At 43.3% G+C, this 19323-nt stretch overlaps 1 protein-coding gene across 2 annotated transcripts in view; it reads left to right on the forward strand.

The window, feature by feature from the left end:
* The window catches only part of DNAH9 (dynein axonemal heavy chain 9), a 196784-nt gene that overhangs the window by 170875 nt on the left and 6586 nt on the right, over positions 1-19323 (forward strand). For both annotated transcript variants that reach the window (XM_035104728.2, XM_060271783.1), the window contains exons 63-68: positions 3157-3384; positions 5463-5654; positions 6339-6530; positions 7882-8052; positions 11067-11249; positions 12932-13321. In XM_035104728.2, the coding sequence (XP_034960619.2) occupies positions 3157-3384; positions 5463-5654; positions 6339-6530; positions 7882-8052; positions 11067-11249; positions 12932-13321 (1356 nt within the window). The remainder of the gene's footprint in view (positions 1-3156; positions 3385-5462; positions 5655-6338; positions 6531-7881; positions 8053-11066; positions 11250-12931; positions 13322-19323) is intronic.

Raw genomic sequence — 19323 nt, forward strand, 5'->3', positions numbered from 1 at the left:
TCGGAAATAAGATGAAGGGAGGGGGCATAGACTACTGCCTTCGGCCTGAAAAACCCACTTTTCTGAGAACATATCTGAGATTTTAATCCCCCCTCATCTAATAAAAGAAGGCCGCTTTCCCCAGTTTTGTTGACACTACTCCACCCACACTGCAGGGCCTTGAGATAACCCTAGGTCTGGGGCACTGCAAAGGATGCAGAATGTTGGTCAGGCTGCCAAGACAGCTGCTGCTGCTGCTGCTGCTGCCTCTTTTGCAGGAGCAATTGGGGAGGACCTTCATGGGGGAAAGTGGACCTGCCCACCACTACACCCCAAGGAGCTGTTGGGAGAACTACTCTTCCTCCTGGAGAAGTTTAGTGTTATGGTCCTCTCGCCCAGTTTATCTGGCTACAAATAGAGCAGAGAATTTTGAGAGGCCATTTGCACACAGCTCTCTGTTTATCAGCTACGGACAGGAAAATAATCTTGGGTGCTTGTGGATCACCGTCTTGTCTTTACTAACACAACATTGTGTTGGGGGATAAGACAGAAAGTAGGGGCTACATATTACAAAGCATTTCTCTTAAAGAAAATAGAGTGCTAAAACAGTGTGATCCCATGCAACTTTACTCCAAACTAAGTCCTGCTATCTTCAGCGGAGTTTACTCCCAGGGAAGTGTGTACAGGATTCTAGGTTTATGGGCAAGTTACTAAGACAAATGTTGGTGAGACTTTTATCATCTGAAGATCTAAAAAGTAATTAAAGGGGCACCCAGCTAGAACAGTTTAATTTTAGGTGGTTTTACAAAAGAGCTTGGTAAAGTCCTTTGCAGTACCATGGGTCTTGTAGGCACTCGGGTTTAGGCCATTATTCTTCTACCAATCGGAACAAGAAAGTTCAGGAAGTTGAATTTTGCAAATTGATGGGCTTGATGCTATTATCGGTGTACTGTAAATGTAAAAGTGGATGGAGTGGGGTTTTGAGATGTCTGTGCATGTATTGCATTTTGAGCGGCGACAAGCTGCAAGAGTAGTCTTGCTATCCAGACAGTATTAATCAGTCACATCTCATCAAGGTAACTGAATAGAAATAAATAAATTAGCACCTAAATGCAATGGGAAGAAAAAAGCAACAGCTGTTGCCATATCCTTACAGCACAAGGTGCAGTCCTGAGACTGCTTATTACACAACAGCCAAAAGGTTCAATCTCCTAAAGAATCCATCTTCATCATGCTCTGTGGGGAGTGCCTGTTCTGTCCTGTCAAATTTTATCCATAGAAAATTGGGGTCTTTTTACACTACCCTGCTTGTGCCTGAATCTCTCATGTCTGTCTGAGTTACTGCATGGAGAGCAGTATAAGGTGGCTGTATTAAAGGGCTCTGTGGGAGCTGTTTTGAAGCTTCAGTTGAAGTGAAGAAGACTTTGCAGTGCTGTCAAATTTCACAGCAGTCTTCCATTTGCTTCATAAATGTTTTCTGTGCTCTCGTTGTCTTTAATTGATCCAATGCACCCCATCCTGGGTTCATGCCCAGGACTCAGTCATGTGAACTGGCTGTGTATCCAAGCAGCGCACATGATGAAGTACTTCGTAAAATTCTGCTCCTATATGCACTGATTTGTGTGTGCAGCATACACCCACATTTTTACTGAGCCACTGCTGAACATATTTGTGCAGCATTGGATGCTTCTGTGGTGGCACAGCAACATTTGGAGTTTGCATAGAAAAAATAGGTATCCAGGCCTACAAGGAACAAACTGGTACTTTATTGTATTATGCGCGTGCACGCACACACACACACACACAGCTACTTTACACTCTACCCACATGTCAGTGTAATCCCAAGGTGGTGAATCAGTACAGTAATAGGGTTGCTAACCACTGGAAGGGTCTGGGATCACCCTAACTAATTTTGCAGTGTTTGTACTCCTATTGCTAGACAAGAGCCAGGAAGGCTGTCTTTTTCTGTTCCTGTCTTAACTTTCCATTATCATGTTGTTATTTATTTCATTTGCTTTGTGGATATTCATGCATACTGAGCAGGGGAAGAGGCGGAGAAAAGTGTGTGTGTGTCCACATACATTCCTGCACAGTTGTAATATTTTTATTTATTCTGTCTCCCTGGTGCAATACAATGACAATATTGCAATACAATGACAATATTGAAGTACCAAGAATAAAACAATTAAAACACACAAAGTGCACAACATTACAATTCACTTGAAAACAACAGATTAACCTCTTATTTATCTTTATGCAAAAACTTAGATCCCAGTTCTCCCTCTCCAACATGGGGTCTTCCAAAGCAGCTTACATAAGTGAGGCAGTCAATAAAGCACTGCCTTTAAGTATTAGAACCAGAAATTCAGCAAGTGGATCTCCTGATTGGTGTGCTGCATTGTACATTGGACTGTCTCCCAGCTATCATCTAGAGTTTCTATCCCTTTCATCCTCTACTATCCAGTTTTTTAAAAATAAAAAAAATAAAAACCAAACTTTTATGTATACAGTATCTGCGGAACAGTAGATATGCCAGCTTGATAATTAATAACAGCAGGTTACCTATCCTCCTACACGCCCCCAGCTTTCTCTTTGCTTTTATGTCTTCATTCATCAATATGGCCTTTGATGAAATCTTTAACAAGAGAGTGACCATCAGCTGGCAGTGGGAAGCACAACTAGCCTGAAATTAACCAGTTTTTAACAAAGGCACCTACACTGTTGTTGAGCACAATATGAAATGTGATTTTCTGGGAACTGGCTCGGATTTCAAGGGTGAGTTATTTGATTGAAAATTATCAAGCAGTTTCATTTCAGTTGTATATACAGGAACTTTGTTTTGTCTGGAAGAAATAGCATCACTTCACCAGCAGTACATTATTCTAACAAATGGAATAACATCATCCCTAAGAAAACAAACACACTGAGCTGTTTCCTTAATTGCTAGTTATTTGTCCTGATTATTTTGCATTTCAAAGTGTATAAAATCTGCATCCTTTTATGTGCAGCTAATGTCTGTGGAAGTGAATTACAGTGCTGAGGGTTATTAGGTAAGGTATTTGCTTGTGAAGCTTGGGGTGGGGAGAAATAGAGCACATTTCACCTCCTGGAAGGGGTCTGTGTGGTGCCTGTTCAAGCCAGCTGTGCTGTGGTAATAACACCCTTTTCTCCTGCCAGAACATCCACCTGGTGTCCAAGTGGCTGAGTTCCTTGGAGAAGAAGCTAGAGCAGCACAGTGAAGGCAGTCACCCTGCATTTCGTGTCTTCATTAGTGCAGAGCCTGCGGCTTCACCTGAAGGCCACATCATACCACAGGGCATCCTCGAGAACTCCATCAAAATCACCAACGAGCCCCCAACAGGAATGCATGCCAATCTCCACAAGGCTCTGGACAACTTCAACCAGGTATTGGCCCACCATCTCGGGGAGAATCTCAGTGTTCTGCTGCAACAGCCAGGAAGGAGATCAGCCTAGCAATTAGCCAATGCACCCAGCGTGGCATGCAAAGCTGTGCACTGGACTGGGAACGGCTTTACAGAGCCTCACTGAGATAAAAACCAAGTGCCATGTTTCCACCGCTGTGTTGTGCTGCTGCTGCTGTGTGTGTGTGTCCTTGAGCGTTGCTAATTGGAGCCAGTGTCTGAACTGGGGAAATTGCTGGTGTACTTTCGCAGTCTCCTTAAAGCTTTTCCTGTACATACTTAGGCATTTTCTTGCATCCCTTAAAATGGTACTTTGTGCTCATCACACCATTACTGTGATGGTTTCCCATTGACAGGGAGACCAGCAAGAACCCTCTGTGCAAGGCTGCTATGCCTTGACTGACCATCCTGAGTCTGCCAGGGGGAGGACATGGGAGGGAGTGGGTCCCCTTGCCCATAGGTCTGAGCCAGCACTACCTAGGATGCATGATCCGGGGCTTCACTCCCTTGGTGGAAAGATCTGTGTTGTTGAACTCTGATGATGGGCCTTGCCATTCCATTGCATTGTTCTCCTGGGTAAGAGCTGGGATCTCTGGGCAGGTGCAGTTGGGTGAGGACCAATGCTGGAACTCTGGCTTATGTTGTTTTCATCTACTTTCATTCATAATCCCAGGCTCAGGAGAGAGGAGGGGGTGGAACTTTCAAGATTTCCTCATTCCCATCCTGCCTTTGCAAATCAGATAGTAATTAATGTTCTCGAAATGGCCGGATTCTTACAAAATGTATCTTATCCTCCAAATCCTGCTGTACGTGGGAGCAGTGGCTTCACACCTCATTTGGCTGCTTTGAGCTGCTGTTTAAACTAATGCAAGGAGCAGTCTCACAAAGAGCTTATTATTGTATCAATTTTATATAAAGACTGTGGTTTGGTATTGCATCAGCATTGTGTTGCTGTTTTGGGTTTGCAGCTAGAGAGATATGTGCAGTCAAATAAGGGCAGGGTGCATTTGTCTTAGAGCTGCCTTTCCCTCCCTTTTGCATTCTGGAGCTTGGAAAATTTGGGGAAAGAAGTCGATTCCTGCTTCTCTCACTTAGTTACACTTTTTAACCCACGTAACAGAGTCCATGGATGCTGGCTGGCCCACCTGCTCTCTGTTGTCCTGTAATTTGTCATAATGAGCACTGGCCACAACTCCAAGCTGTGGGCGTATTCTTTCTCTTTAATTCATGGGGTTAGTTTGAAGATGGGAGTATTGTTGGGCTGAAGGTCAAATATAGAGGAGCCCTTTCTGTTGTTGGATGATTGATTCCATTGAAAGCATGGTAACCAGATGTAGTAAACAGTAAAAGAATATGCCTCCTGCAGCCATCCAGACTGCAGCACACTATAAGGCGAAGTACAGAAATGGCCAAGATCCGCCACATCAGATGTAAAACACTTTGAAAAAATTTAAATGTTATTTACTTGGCCTGATAATAATACTGTATTGACCCGAATATAAGCCGTACCCAAATATAAGCCACACCTTTAAAATTCAGGGGGGAGGGGGGAGACAATACCTGAATATAAGCCATTCCCTTAAAGTTCTGCAGGCAGTCACACCCATTCTGCTTTACCGTATGTCTGTTTCAGCAGCAATATCGTAAAAGCCAATTTTTGTAAGGTCGCGAATTTAAGCCGCAAACTTTTCACGGTCAGAATTTGGTAAAAAAGTGAGGCTTATATTCAGGCCAATGCAGTATCCCTCTCAAAGTAGGAAAATTAATTGGATTACAAATAGGCTATGCCCTAAAAAATTAGAACCCTTTAAAATGGATTAATGAAGAAGTATAATTCTGGTAAGTCTAGGAAGTCAACTCTGACCCTCTTATAACCTCTCACACAAATAAACCTAACATAATTTAATGGGGGGGGAATCCTTGGATAACCCAAGTCCAATGCTCCAGTGTGTATGTGTGTTTGGTAAATCTGCAATTCATTAGGCCCTTGCTGAGGGCCTAGCATGGTGCTTACCAAGAAAACACCTATTCCTCTCCCCCACCCCCACTTTTGCCTTGCAGGACACCCTGGAGATGTGTACCCGTGAGAATGAATTCAAGAGCATCCTTTTTTCCCTCTGCTACTTTCATGCTGTGGTAGCTGAAAGACGCAAGTTTGGGCCGCAGGGCTGGAATCGTTCATACCCCTTTAACACTGGGGACTTGACCATTTCAGTCAATGTTCTGTACAATTACTTGGAGGCTAGTTCAAAGGTGAGTGGCATCATATCTTCCATACGTTAAATCTTGAAACCTGTTCCTGGGTGTTTAATATCAGTGGCCTTTTTGGGTTTGGGGGACTGATCTACTACTGTACTGTAGCTCGAAGCAAAGGGCACATCTTTCATCTTACAATCCCCATTCCAATGAACTTTTGTTTCTGGCCTGTGTGTGTCTCCACCATGGCATTTCTGAGAAAATATTTGGAAGTGTTTGGCTGCCAAGATAAATGTGTTCAGTCTAGGGAACCGGGAAAATCCTTGTTTTAAGTAGCAATCCTCCCACCCTTTCTCCCTTCCCCTCAGCATACATATACACATATACACACAGTCTGTTCTGCAGTCTGGGCTTCTCTGAGCGAATCTCTTGTGTGCAGCATGGAGCGGTTTTAACTGCTGTGTTACATTACATTTGTTAGGGGGGAAAAAGTAACTAGTGACACGAAAGCATTCCCTGACACTTAAGGTTTAAAAGGGTGACTATGCTCCTAGGAAGCAGCACCTCCTGCAACCTGTAGCCTGTGATTAGTCACAATGGTTGCATGCTGCCTTGAATTACCAGGTGCTGGGAAACAACAGCAGTTGCCTTCCTGCCCTGATTTATGGGCATCTAGCTGGCCACTGTGGAAAACAGGACTAGGTAGGCCTTTGGTCTGATCCAGTGCCTATTGTTGTTTAGGTTCCCTATGACGATTTACGATACCTCCTTGGAGAGATCATGTATGGAGGACACATCACAGATGACTGGGACAGACGTCTCTGCAAGACCTACTTGGAAGAGTTCATCAAGCCTGAAATGTTGGAGGGAGAATTCTTGCTGGCCCCAGGATTTCCCCTCCCAGGGAACATGGATTACAACAGCTATCACCAGGTATCCCTGCTGAACACACTTTATTATTATTCTTTCCTGGTGGGTGGTTCTTTTTCAGCCAGTTGTTCATAATCTCCTCCTAATAGTCCACTCTAATGATAAAGGTGACAGTGCACCTTGCACTCTTTCAGTCCATGCATTAATAGAAATTATTCTTTTGCCGACCACAGCAGACCTGATGGAAAGCTGCACCTGTTTGCTCGAAAGCATTTCTGAGGCTGCAATCATAACATGGTACACACTTACTTGGGAACCAGTCCTGCCGAACTTAGTGGAGCTTATTTCAGAAGGAACAAGTAGAGAATAGCACTGTCACACACTTTGACAGTGCTGTTCATTATATTATTAATACTTTTGTTCATATATTGCTTCCTTCAGTATGCTCAGGGACAATTTTTATCTTAAGGTTTTATGAGAAAACCCTCTGGGTCTTGAAGAGCTGTTTAATTTTCTGTCGGGAAGGAAGGGGGAGGTGCTGGCAACAGGGTATGAAGAGCAAGTCTTGTTTTATTTTAGAAGAAAATAAGTGGACTTGTGAGCACTTGTTGACAGTGGTGCGCCCAAACTAGAGGTAGCCCAGGGCAAGATGTGCACCAGGAGTTCCTCTGCCACCCTGCTTTCTCTTCTCTATGTGCTGCCCTGATTGCTCATTTCCCCACCTACCCTTCTGTAACCAACCTGGAATGGAACAAAGAGATGCCTTTTCTTCTTTCACCCCCTCAAAACATATGAAAGAAAAAAGCAACCCATTTTCCTTTTCCAGCTGTGACACCTCCTGCCTAGTCAGTCCTTTTCAACCCATCACTTAACAGGGGGTGTGAAGGGGTCGAGGAGGTTTGCTCTCTAGTGCACTCAAACCACACCTCTGTGTAAAAAGCTGTTTTTTCTCTCAAAAGGAAACAAATGTTGTTGCAGTGACAGGTGCCAAATTGAGGCCCTTGTTTTCTGTCCCAGAGTCCAGGGCTAACAGTGCCCTGTTCATTATCCATTTCTTGTTGTTTAGTCGTTTAGTCGTGTCCAACTCTTCATGATCCATTTCTTAGCTACAAGCTAAAACTCTTGCACCCAAAGGGCACACCAAACCAAGTTAAGAAATGGCTTCTCATTGGAAATTTGTAGCAAGGTTTGGGTATAACAGCTGCAAAACTTGGTTGGGCTGAGGCTGGTCTGATTTTTAATGGCTGCATTAAAAATCTTTAATGGCTGCATTAAAAATACCTGCAGCTCTAATGTTGGCTTCCTAATGGCCCACTAGCACTACAAATAAATCAGAGGCATTGTGTCCTGTTGGTGGTATTGTGTGAGATGCCTGAAACCCTGCTGATAATCCTGATGTGATTTTGCTGCCCAGTATATAGACAATACATTGCCTGCCGAGTCTCCATACCTTTATGGCCTCCACCCCAATGCAGAAATTGGATTCTTGACCCAAACCTCAGAAAAGCTCTTCCGCACTGTTTTGGAGCTGCAGCCCCGGGACACCAGCCTTGGAGAAGGTTCAGGGGCCACCCGGGAAGAGAAGGTGAGTAAACAGCAGATAGACAGTGTCTGATTTAGTTTCAGCCTGAATCTTGTTCAGTTTATGGGCAGTTCATACAGCCCAGTTAGCTTTCACTAGGCAGTAGGAACTGCCATTATTGATTCCAAGGGAGGTCCTGGAACTGTACAGTTCCAGTACACTATCCACAGTGTTGTGGGCATTGTAGAAATAAATGGCTTATGACCTCATTCAAAATTAATAATGGTGGAAGTACACCATGGTTCTCATACAGAGGGGCCAGTACAATCCATTACATGCCTAGATTTGACTTCCTCCTAGAGATTAAAGAGGGAGACCATCCAGACAGTGGCTCCTACCCTTTCTAGTTTGTAGTCGCGGTGTGCAACCCAGGAGGATGTCTTGGAAAAATCAGGTAGGTAGCCGTGTTGGTCTGAGTCGAAGCAAAATAAAAAAAATTCCTTCAGTAGCACCTTAAAGACCAACTAAGTTTATATTTTGGTATGAGCTTTCGTGTGCATGCACACTTCTTCAGATACACTAGCTTCAGATACACCACATTGAGCTGTAACTAGAACTATGGAAGGCACCACATTGAGCCGCATGAAATGGAAGTCCATCCTTGGGCCAGTTCCTGCTTTTCAGCCTAACCTTCAGCCTCACAGGGTTTTTGTGTGAAAAAGAGAGCGGATTTATGATATCTGGGTTTGAGGACTGAAGAAAATATTGGTTTATAGAAAGTGCGATTTAAATGCAAATAATAATAATAATAATAATAATAATAATAATAATAATAATAATAATAGATGATGGGTATACAGGAGCTGGAATAGCCTAGATTAAGTTCAACTAGGGAGATTTGGGGTATGCAGTTTACTACTCCTTTTTTCAATAAACTCTGATGCCTTCTTTACATAGTTTAAATCTGTAGAAGACTTCTCAGTAACAATAAAAGCAAAAAATACCTATTTCATTGTGTTCTCTTAAGGGAAACGTTTACTTCATTAAAACTCCAGTACGTGCCTATAAGGTACAGGAAGGTCAATATTAAAAGGTTGGTTTATGAACACTTTTTTTCTGGCTGCAATTCATGAACAACTGAGGATCAGCCCCATTATTTCCTCTTCTTTACACTAGGAGGCTAAAATTAAAATGGTTAATCCCAATCTTGGGTTAATTAATTTTTGCATTTGTTGCTGCCAAGGCTGATCATCTTCTTGGCTTTCAAGTTCCTGTGCACATGGCTTCTTTTTCTAGGGCCATGGCCAGAACCAGACACATGGTCTGGGCTTTCTGGTTAACTACTCAAGCGACTGCCTCGCTCCGAGTGAAATAAGATCAAGCGTGCTGACATATTAAAAGGAGGAATGTGAATTGGCTGGCAGATTCCCTGCAATCCAGGCTTCATTTTTGTGCCTGTGATTTTATGGGTTATTGCAGGTTGGATGCACACTTAACAACATGGAGCAGAGAGACCTGAACCCATGGAAACAATTTCACCCTTTGGGAGGTGCAGCCCCACCCTCCACAATAAATGGCAGTGGTCTTGCTGCAATTATCTTTTTCTTCCCTTGGAAAGTGCCTCCAAATTTGAAATTCATTTTAAGTAAAATGTGGCAACAGTGCTCAGCCTTCCTAAGAAATTTTCCCAGGCTTAGAGAAACTCTTTTGGCTTCCCTTTAAATGATTTTGCCTTTTATGGCTAAAGGAAGAACCCCAATCGTTACTTCATATTTTGCTTAAATGCTGGTGATAATTCTATTCGCCAGCCTACAGCAAAGGGAATCCTTGGAGTGTGCCAATTTACCTGCTGACGAAGATCTTTCTGATTAAGTTCTCCTCTTTCACTGCCCAGGAATCTTAACCCTCCTCCTCCAGTTGTGGATGGAACTCTACCAGGGAAAATGTATGCAGAGCAAGTTACTTTTATTTTTTGTGCAGAAAGGAAACTACTATCCCTTCTGGTATACACGGACACCCTTTGAATCTGGCAGGAGTAAAGCTTCTGATAGAATTGCTGGTTTGTGGCCAATAGATCAGATTGATTGGCAGGTGACAGAGAAGACAAGGGTGCAGGGAATACAATATAATGCTTTGAAGAAAGGACCGAAGGTCATTCTATACATTTTAAATGATTTAGTGGCTTAAATGTATTAATATCCGCCGTCCCATGAGATGATGTTCCAAACTCTGGTGGCCATGCTGCTGAACTGAGCTGCAGGGAGACCTTGGGAGCTGACAGACTTGTCTTGTCTTGTTTACAATGCGCTGAGATAGTTCACCTTAAAATTCCATTTAAAATAATCTCCTGCATTTGTCAATAATACATGAATAAAATTGCTCATAAACGGTGCAATACAGTATGCTCCGCTGTTTGATTTTTACTTTTATAGCTTCATCCATCTCACTGAACCAGCCCAACCTCAGAATGAGGCACACGGGAAAATGGGAAGAGGGGGGGGGGAGAGAAAGAAAGAAAAGGAGAGGAGAGGAGTGAGCTCCTGCATAATATGTGGCCATTCCTAAATCATCTCTGTAAAAAGAGCCACTTTGAATGCTTGTAGGTATTTAGAATGTAATAGCCCACTTGGATGGGTTGATTTAGAGGAGCCAGGTTCATGTCGGCTCAGCTTTATCTTCAGCAGGTACAGGTTAACTTTCACAAGGCAGCAATGAATAGTTGAATATCTTCCCTGACTTCTGCAAGCAGTGGAGGCTGGTCCAATAGGGTGAATTGGACACTGCCCCACCAACTTCAGCCTGCCCTGAGCCACCCCCCCACTGTCCTGCCTTCTTAATTACATCCAGTCCAGAGCATAGGACTGCCTGTCACCTTCTTCTTCCTTAGTCTCAGTGTTGCCCTTACAGAACTCAGCAAGGAGGAAGGAGGAGACAAAATTAGAATTAGTTGGCTCTGGCTGCCAGTAGTTCTGGCTCAACCACTGTTGGTCCATCTGCCTTGCATCTTACCTGTCCCAATGGGCCCCAGCCACCACTTTCTGCAATAAAATTTCAGTAACCCTCCTTTTGGTATGCAGGTGAAGGCACTGCTGGATGATATCCTGGAGAAGCTAACTGATGAGTTTAACATTCCTGAGCTGATGGCCAAGGTGGAAGAGAGGACACCATACATTGTTGTTGCATTCCAGGAATGTGAGCGTATGAACGTCCTTACTACTGAAATCAGGAGGTCGCTGCGAGAACTTGACCTGGGGCTCAAGGTAGAGGCTCTTCGTTGTGTAACATTGAGTGTGAAAAAGGGCGAGTGACCCAGTTGTGTGTTGCAGCCCTCTAGTCCGGGATGAGTGTCCTGTGTAACTAAATTTTACGTCCTGAAAGGGAACTTTGTATACAAGGATGCATAAACCACGAAGAGTAGGCAAAAAAGTTGTAACATCAGTGAGTGTTATCAGATGCTGGTGATACATAAGTTAGTACTTAAGTCCATTAATTTCAATAGGTCTGCTCCGAGGTATGACATAGTTGGGCACCACCCACTATTGTTAAAAAGATACCAAATGATAAAGAAGTACTGCCAGTGGAACTAAATGATGACAAACTCAGAATATAAAACATAACATGTAATAGAAACAATATTAACTCCAAGAAGTTAGCTGCCAGTAATTTGGCTGCTGATTTCCAGGGGGTAATTGTGAAATTAACTTCTCTCTCTTGTTTTTTGCCCTCAGTGTTTTTTTGTGTGTATAATATAATATCTTTATTTCAATTCTTTAAAATATAACAAATATAACAAATACAAATAAGATAACGAAAAAGGAAAAGGAAACGAATCCTTCAACAATCATTCAAAAGTATTGTAATGATAGTTGAATTCCCGTGACTCTCTGTAAACTTAAATACATTTTAATGTACTTTATTATTATAAATCATTTTGGGATACCTGTGGATGTGCCAAGCAATATATAAATATTAGGAAATCATACACAGAGCCCTATTGTCTCCCTTCGCCCCCTCCCTAGGCTGATGTGTAGCTTATACTTCAGCCCTGCTGTCTCCTTGGCCATCTTTTCTTCAGCTCTGTGAACTTGAATGCTGCTAGCCGCCATCTTCCATGCTGCATCTCACACCCTTTTTGATAGCAAGGAGGGTTTCAATAGCAGTTTGTGCAAGAGTAGGGGCCCATGGGGGCCACTTCACAACTCCACGGTTTGTTCATTCATTTGTTTATCACACCCTTTGACTCTTAGGTAGGGGCGCAAAGTAAGATGGAAATTGCACAGACCTTGGTTTCATCTGTCCCTGTTTTTCAAATCACTGCCCACTTTTGTCTCATTTAGCTACTCTGTCTCTTGACCACCCTCCTGCCCAGCACTCCTCTTTACCTTGTAGCATACATTATCTCCAGTGCACCCTGAAGTGCCTTCAGAGCCCCACTTTGCCACGTTCCCCTGTCTCCAACCCTCTACCACCTGCCCTACCTTCAGGCTCCTCTTCCATTTATTGCCCATTCTGCCCTCTCCTTCCTTCCTTCCTTCCTTCCTTCCTTCCTTCCTTCCTTCCTTCCTTCCTTCCTTCCTTCCTTCCTTCCTTCCTTCTTACGTGCTTCTTGCCCCTTACCTTAAAATTATATGTGCACACCAGGATTAGCAAGGGAAGAAATAATGTTAAAACATTTCTAGTAGTTTAACACATATATTTATTTACTTTAAAAAGAAAAAAATTAATAAGAGAGAGATGAATACATTTCTAGATTTTACTCTTCAAAAATGCTGGTCGTCCTGTCTCCACCAACGTTGTTTGCAGGTTGAACATGACAGTTTCTGATCTCCTGAAAACCACTCTAAACAAGACATCAGGACAGATAAACATGTTGCTTTGACATATTTGCTGCATTTCTGCCTGAGACCAATGCCTTTCCCCCTCTCTCATACATTTTTAAAAGGGTGAATTAACCATGACCAGTGATATGGAGAACTTACAGAATGCCATCTTCTTAGACACAGTACCTGAATCATGGACCAAGAGGGCTTATCCTTCCATGGCTGGACTAGGCAGCTGGTTTGCTGACCTTCTCAACCGCATCAAGGAGCTGGAGACCTGGACTGGGGACTTCCTGCTACCATCTGTGGTGTGGTTGGCAGGATTCTTCAACCCACAGTCTTTCCTGACGGCCATCATGCAGTCCATGGCCAGGAAGAACGAGTGGCCTCTAGACAAAATGACCCTGCAGTGTGATGTGACCAAGAGGAACCGTGAGGAGTTCAGCAGCCCCCCACGGGAAGGCGCATATGTTCATGGCTTATTTATGGAAGGTGCACGCTGGGATATGCAGGTAAATATGAGCATTGGGATTTTGTTGCTACACTAAGGGAATGGACCGTTTTAACAATCATGTACGATATCATAGAAAAATAACTTTAAATGAAAATGTGTGGGAGGGATCTAGAGGGAGGAGGAGGAGGAGGAAAGTGATGGGATGGGTGGCTGGTTGAGAATGGACTTCAGTGCCTGCCAGGCTGAGCAAAACTTTGATGGATTTTGATTTTCATGCTCCTGTGTTCATGTTTGCTGAGGGAGAACCTTTTGTCAACCAGCTGGCGTGATGTAGCGGTTAGAGTGTTGGACTTGGACCTGGGAGACCTGGGTTGAAATCCTTGCTTGGCCATGAAGTTCACTGGGTGACCTTGGGCCAGTCACTGCCTCTCGGCTGAACCTACCTCACAGAGTTGTTGTGGGGATTAAAAGAGGAGGGGGAGAACCACATACATGCCATTTTGAGCTCCTTAGGTTAAAAAAGGTGGGATTATAAATGTAATGAATAAATAAATAAGTATAAATAAACAAATGACATGGATGTTTAAACCATTCTCTGATTTTGACAGCTAGTGTAAGATTAGATAGAACTGTGCAAAAGTCAATGAAAGCTGGGTATTAAGGCTCCAGGGACCTAAATTTGGAGGAGGCAGTTAAAATGGCATGCTGAAAAATGGAGGTGCTTTAAGACACCAACAATCATGCAATTCAAAGGATGGATTTGGCTCCAATTGATACATTCTCACTATTTTTACTCCACTCCATCCTTGCCTGCCTATTCTAAATTCTTTGAAAACCAGGGCCTTTGAAGCAAAATAAGCAAAATTAGTTTGCATAATTTGCTGATATCAGAATTTGAATTTCTGTGGTGCATGATTTGTGCTACAACTTGTGCAGAATTGGGATTCTTCTCCCACCCACCCACCCACCTTTTTTGTTTTTTTTTCTGCACAGAGCATACACAGTCTTATTTTTAAAGACCCTGCCAAAAGGAGCAGCTGGTGCTGTCAGCCTTGGAGCTAAAAGGTTTATTGGCTCATGTCCCATAACTTATGCATCCAAATCAATGGCTTTCTTTGATCCCCTAGACTTAGCTGTTTGAAATCACCAGAGGTCAGAGCCTTATCACTGGTGTGTTTACAGACCCTCCCTGAGACCTTGCAGGGTATGAGCTGAGGCTGAGGGGCCAGGGAACCTGTGGGGCTTTCAAGGAAGCATCCACATATGGTGTGTGTGTGTGTGTGTGTAAGTGTGTAAACTGGACCTGGAGTGTTTGGCACTGGTTGTGGCTTTGCTACCGATGGGGCAAAACATCAGGAGGAACCCGTCTGGGTAGGCGGATTCTTTGTTAGTGCTTCTTCTGCTCTACTATGAACAGGAGGTAACCATAAACTGATTGGCTTTGTAGAATAGGAGAAGTCAGGGCAAAGACCAGTCTCCCTCGGGTTGGCTTCTTCTCTCTTGCTTGTTGTTAGCTGTGTGTGTGGTATTTATCCTTTTCTTGGTGAGGCGACCATTTCTGGCAGAATTCTCTCCTTTTTGTATGCTAAGTCTGTTTTTAGTTTGTTGCTCAGTTTATTTTTATGCTTTAAATAGTTTTAACTGTTTTCATCAATAATGTTGTTTTATTCTCTTTGTAAACAACTTTGAGGGTGTCCCCCCCCCCAAATACATACAAACATACATACAGCCTTTTTCCAAGAAGGCATAGTTGTTTGCTTAAAGTTGGTATCTGTTGAATACAATGATGACTCTCAGGCTAAATAAATAAAACAACAGAAGTGAAACCATAACTTGGAGAGGATATACTGAGGTGTATTTTGTACAAGTTACTCATAGTATACGCACAGCAGCAGCAGCAGCAGCAGCAGCACAATACTTTTCAGAATTCTTTATTTCTGCTTTTTTTTTAAAAAAAAGTAAAAAACACTTCATCATAGGAAGCAGTGAAACTTAACAAACACATTGCATGCATTGCAATGTGTGAAACATTCTAATCAAATGTAATCAAGCAGATCAGAAAAAAAAATCACTTTCTCATATCTATACAACCACCTCCCCCCTCCCCCCCACCCAGCAATCACAGAATGGCTAACTTGGGGTCATCAGCGCAGCAGTTATGGCAGCATGATATGGAGGCTTAACTGGCATTTCAAATAAGAGTTTCAATAACTATTTCTTAATGCATTTTCTAGAAGTATTCTTTTCTCTGCTGCAAAACACTAAGCAGTAATAATGATATTCTGTCTCTGTGAACATGTCTTTTTAAATAGAGGTTGGAGGTGGGAGGAGGTTGGGGAAGGCAGGCAGGGACATTTCTTTGTTGAAATGGACCCATTGATTCCCCATTCAATAGCTCTGTTAGCTATGTGCGTATTCTTGTGGGGACAAATGCAGGTGACAGTGTAAAGAATTATTAACTCTGCTATACACATTCACTCTGAAGCTCTGAAGTTCAGGGTAATCGCTTTAGGGAGCTATTCCAATTTAGAAAAGAAATTTCACTGTAAGGTGATGGCTGCAGCTAAAGGCAGCCGTTTCCCATCTGCCCTGTTCAGAGATGAATCTCCTATATTTATGTATGCATTCATATTATTATGTGGGTGGCTTACGTTTATGAACCAATCTATATCAGCCTCCCACTTAACAAAAGAAAACCAGACAGGTTTTACAAGGTCCTGAATTCCCTGCTAGTATTCATTTCGCCCAAGGCAGATAAATTCTGCGTGTGGAACATTTAGCCCCTTACAAAAGAAAAGGTGGCCTTCCAGGTGTGGGGAACTGTGGCCCTCCAGATGTTGCTGCACTGCAGCTCCTATCAGCCCCTCCCTGCATGGCCAGGGATGCTGGGAGTTGGAGGCCAGCAACATCTGGGGAGTCACAGGTTCCCCATGCCTGCCTTGTTCCCAGGCTACGGGAGGGGACGGCTGGGAAGGATTCAGTGTGTGTCTTTGACAGCTTCATTTGGGACTCTTACCCTCTTTTCACTTTTCCTTCTGCTGGTTTCTCAGAGAGCAAGATTTCTGAGGGAAGCGATTCAGGGAAAGCCCCAGACCCCAGGGTGGCCATGTGCACTACTTTACAGAGGACAGCCCTCTATTTTAAAGGCTGTCCTGTCCAAGCCCAGTTTAGAGGAGGGAGAGCTGTGCTTTTAAAGTTGCGCTATCACCAGCTAGTTGTGGGCCACAGACCAAGCAAGCACACAGGTCCACTGGTCAAATTCCCCCATCCCAATAGTGGGCAGGATTCACCTAAAGAATCCCATTAGCCCGTCAGGGCTTTTGCTCCTCTTTTGTGCCCCCTGCTTTGGTGGGGGCAGTTGGCAGAACCCATAGAACAGTATGCAGGGAGAAGGAGGGAGTAGGAATCGTTCCATCTGGCAAGCTGATATGCTTGCACAGGCAGAAGGTTTGTAATAGCGAGATGCTGAATGCCACCCAGTGTTTCTATTTAAATTATTATAATAATTTCTAAATTTAAAACACTACATATAAATTATCATATGCACATCTCTTTTTTGGTGATGCATTTCCCCTCTCTTTTAGCAATGTGTAGATGGCCATCCTACCAGACAGTGAGGGTTGTAGCAATGTCATTTTAATGGGAGAGATCTTCCTCGTGGTTAAGCCCACTTCCAGCTTTGCCAAAGGCATAAATAATACACACGGATGCTGCTTGCATCAAAGGGTTGAAGAGCCTAAACAGCCCTGCTATATACAGGACTAGAAACCTGCCTGCCTAAAGCCTGTGTTCAATGTATGTGTGCAACAAACATGGGTTTGCAAAAGTACATGGTGTGTGCTCTCATAAGCTAAGATATGCCTGACTCACTGCTGAGTAAACATACAATCACAGGCATAGGCTTGCTGGCATGTGATGTGTGCTGTGGTTTTAAGAAGCAGACAGGAATGGGAGTAGGCAGGTTGAGTCAAGCTAAACCTCAGAGTTCTTCTGAAGATACACTTTAAGATGCCCCCTCACCAGCACCCCACTAAGGGAAGAGATGTGCTCAACAAGTGAATGCAATTCTCCCAGAAGCCACATCCTTGGAATATGGTGGAACTACATATTACACATGTAACCCAGATGGCTATTTCTTATAGGGAAAACCCCACCTCAGGAGGCAGAAGTAGTGTTTGCAAAGATAAGCACAGAGGGGAGTTGGACATGGTTTTCTGCAATTATAATCAGAACAGTGACAGGTATGGGAGGGAGTATGCACCTCTCTGCCCCTACTACGTGCTTATTTCCCATTCCTAATCCCACCCCAAAGCTGCTTTTCTCTACCAAGCATGGCCATGTTAGGACAGGCGTGTGTGTAACATGCAGTTCTGTTCTTAAACCCACACTTGTGCCTGCTTCCAGTGTGCATTGTCACATCAAGGTTCTTTCAAAGTACATTGCACTTACTTTTCTGAGGGCTTCTTTCCACACATATTTTATGATCAGTGCACAGAAAAGGCAGTCCGTTGGCAAAAAGACCAAGCTGGTGATGTTTCTAAGGTCACGAACCCCTGTGTTTTCACAAGCCAGCATTCCACTTGGACTGGGGAGGCTCAAGTTCAAATCCTCACCCATTGTTAAAACTCACTGGGTGGCACTGGGGCAGTCACAGTCTCTCAGCTCAACCCACCTACCAAGGTTGTTGTGAGGACAAAATGGGGGGGGGAACTCCTCATATACTTCCCTAAGCTTCTAGGAGAAGGAGCAGGATATATATGAGATATAATTTCTTCATCTGCATTGCATTCCTGCCCTATCATAATTTTATTGTTTTCTATTCTTCTTTGCTGCTTTAGTGCTTTGCATTGCATTTAGTGCTTTAGTGCTTTGCATTTTTTTCCTTATTGCTTTGGTGTAAGTTTTAATGATCAGTTTTATAATCTCTTTTGTTGACCACTTAGGAAGTCCTTTTTATGAAAGGCAGCATTGAAATGTTTTAAATAGAATAAGCATAGCTGTGCCAGGCTTTCCCCAAGAATTATTTTGGTGTTGATTATCTCAGCAGAGAGAGAGAGAAGGCGTGTGTGCAGGTGTACATCTCCACCAATCTGTAAACCAAATGATATCCCTAAGCAGGGAAAATGCTTGTATCCAAGTCAAAAGCTTCTTTTGATCAACAGGGAGATAAGCATGCAAATATAAACATTAATTAATGCTTTGGAATGCTCTAAGAGAGATTGAAAACTTTGTCAATCTAAAAATAGATGGGGGCATATTTGTTTCTTTCATCCAGACAAGTGCCTGCTCAAAAAATATTTTTTAAAACTAAATGTAACTGCAAGTTGAAATGTTGCAACACCAGCTCCCAGAAGTGTTGCTGTTACAAGGATTATTTAATGTTTACTTGCTTCTTTGGGAATCTTAAGCTCTGCAGGCGCTATCTATTATCAGAATTACCTTAATATAAAAGTGTACATATTGTTTGTGTTGCAAAAGGATCAGGATTGCTTACCATTTGTATATGCCTGTTGGAATGCTAATGGTCTTCCTCAAGGTGAATAAACCGATCAGAAGATTGCATTTGATTGTAAGTTCTCATCACTGTGCAGCACTAATGTGAGGATGTCAGGTATAATGTGCAAAGTGCTTGTAGCTTTTCTGTGTGCTCTAAGGAAGGAGAGTTCCCTGGTATTGTCCCTCCTGCTACCTAGGAGGCAAGACCAGCTTGTTGACTGACACCTCCTTGGGTGGAGCTTACCTTCTTTTCCCCCACCCTAGAGAGCACTGGCAGCACAACATCTTCAGTCCTGCTTCCTCCTTCCCTCCTTTCCAACAAGGTGCATGGGAAAAGGATGCCAATAGGCAATCTGCTTGCAGTGGCTTCACAGCCACATTTCTCTGCACAGTGGGGCTGTGTAATTGGATGGCTATTTATTTTGTAGCCTGACCATTCTTCCCACCCCCTTGGACCATGGCAGGGCAAGTGGCAAGGAATAAGCGCCAAGCAGAGGACTTCTAATCTTCTCTGCAGTAGCCTTTCTCTGGGAAGTTAGGGAGCAAACCATTGATAGTGGGTTA

The sequence above is a fragment of the Zootoca vivipara genome, chromosome 2 (genome assembly GCF_963506605.1).
Source record: "Zootoca vivipara chromosome 2, rZooViv1.1, whole genome shotgun sequence".
NCBI classification, from domain to species: domain Eukaryota; kingdom Metazoa; phylum Chordata; class Lepidosauria; order Squamata; family Lacertidae; genus Zootoca; species Zootoca vivipara.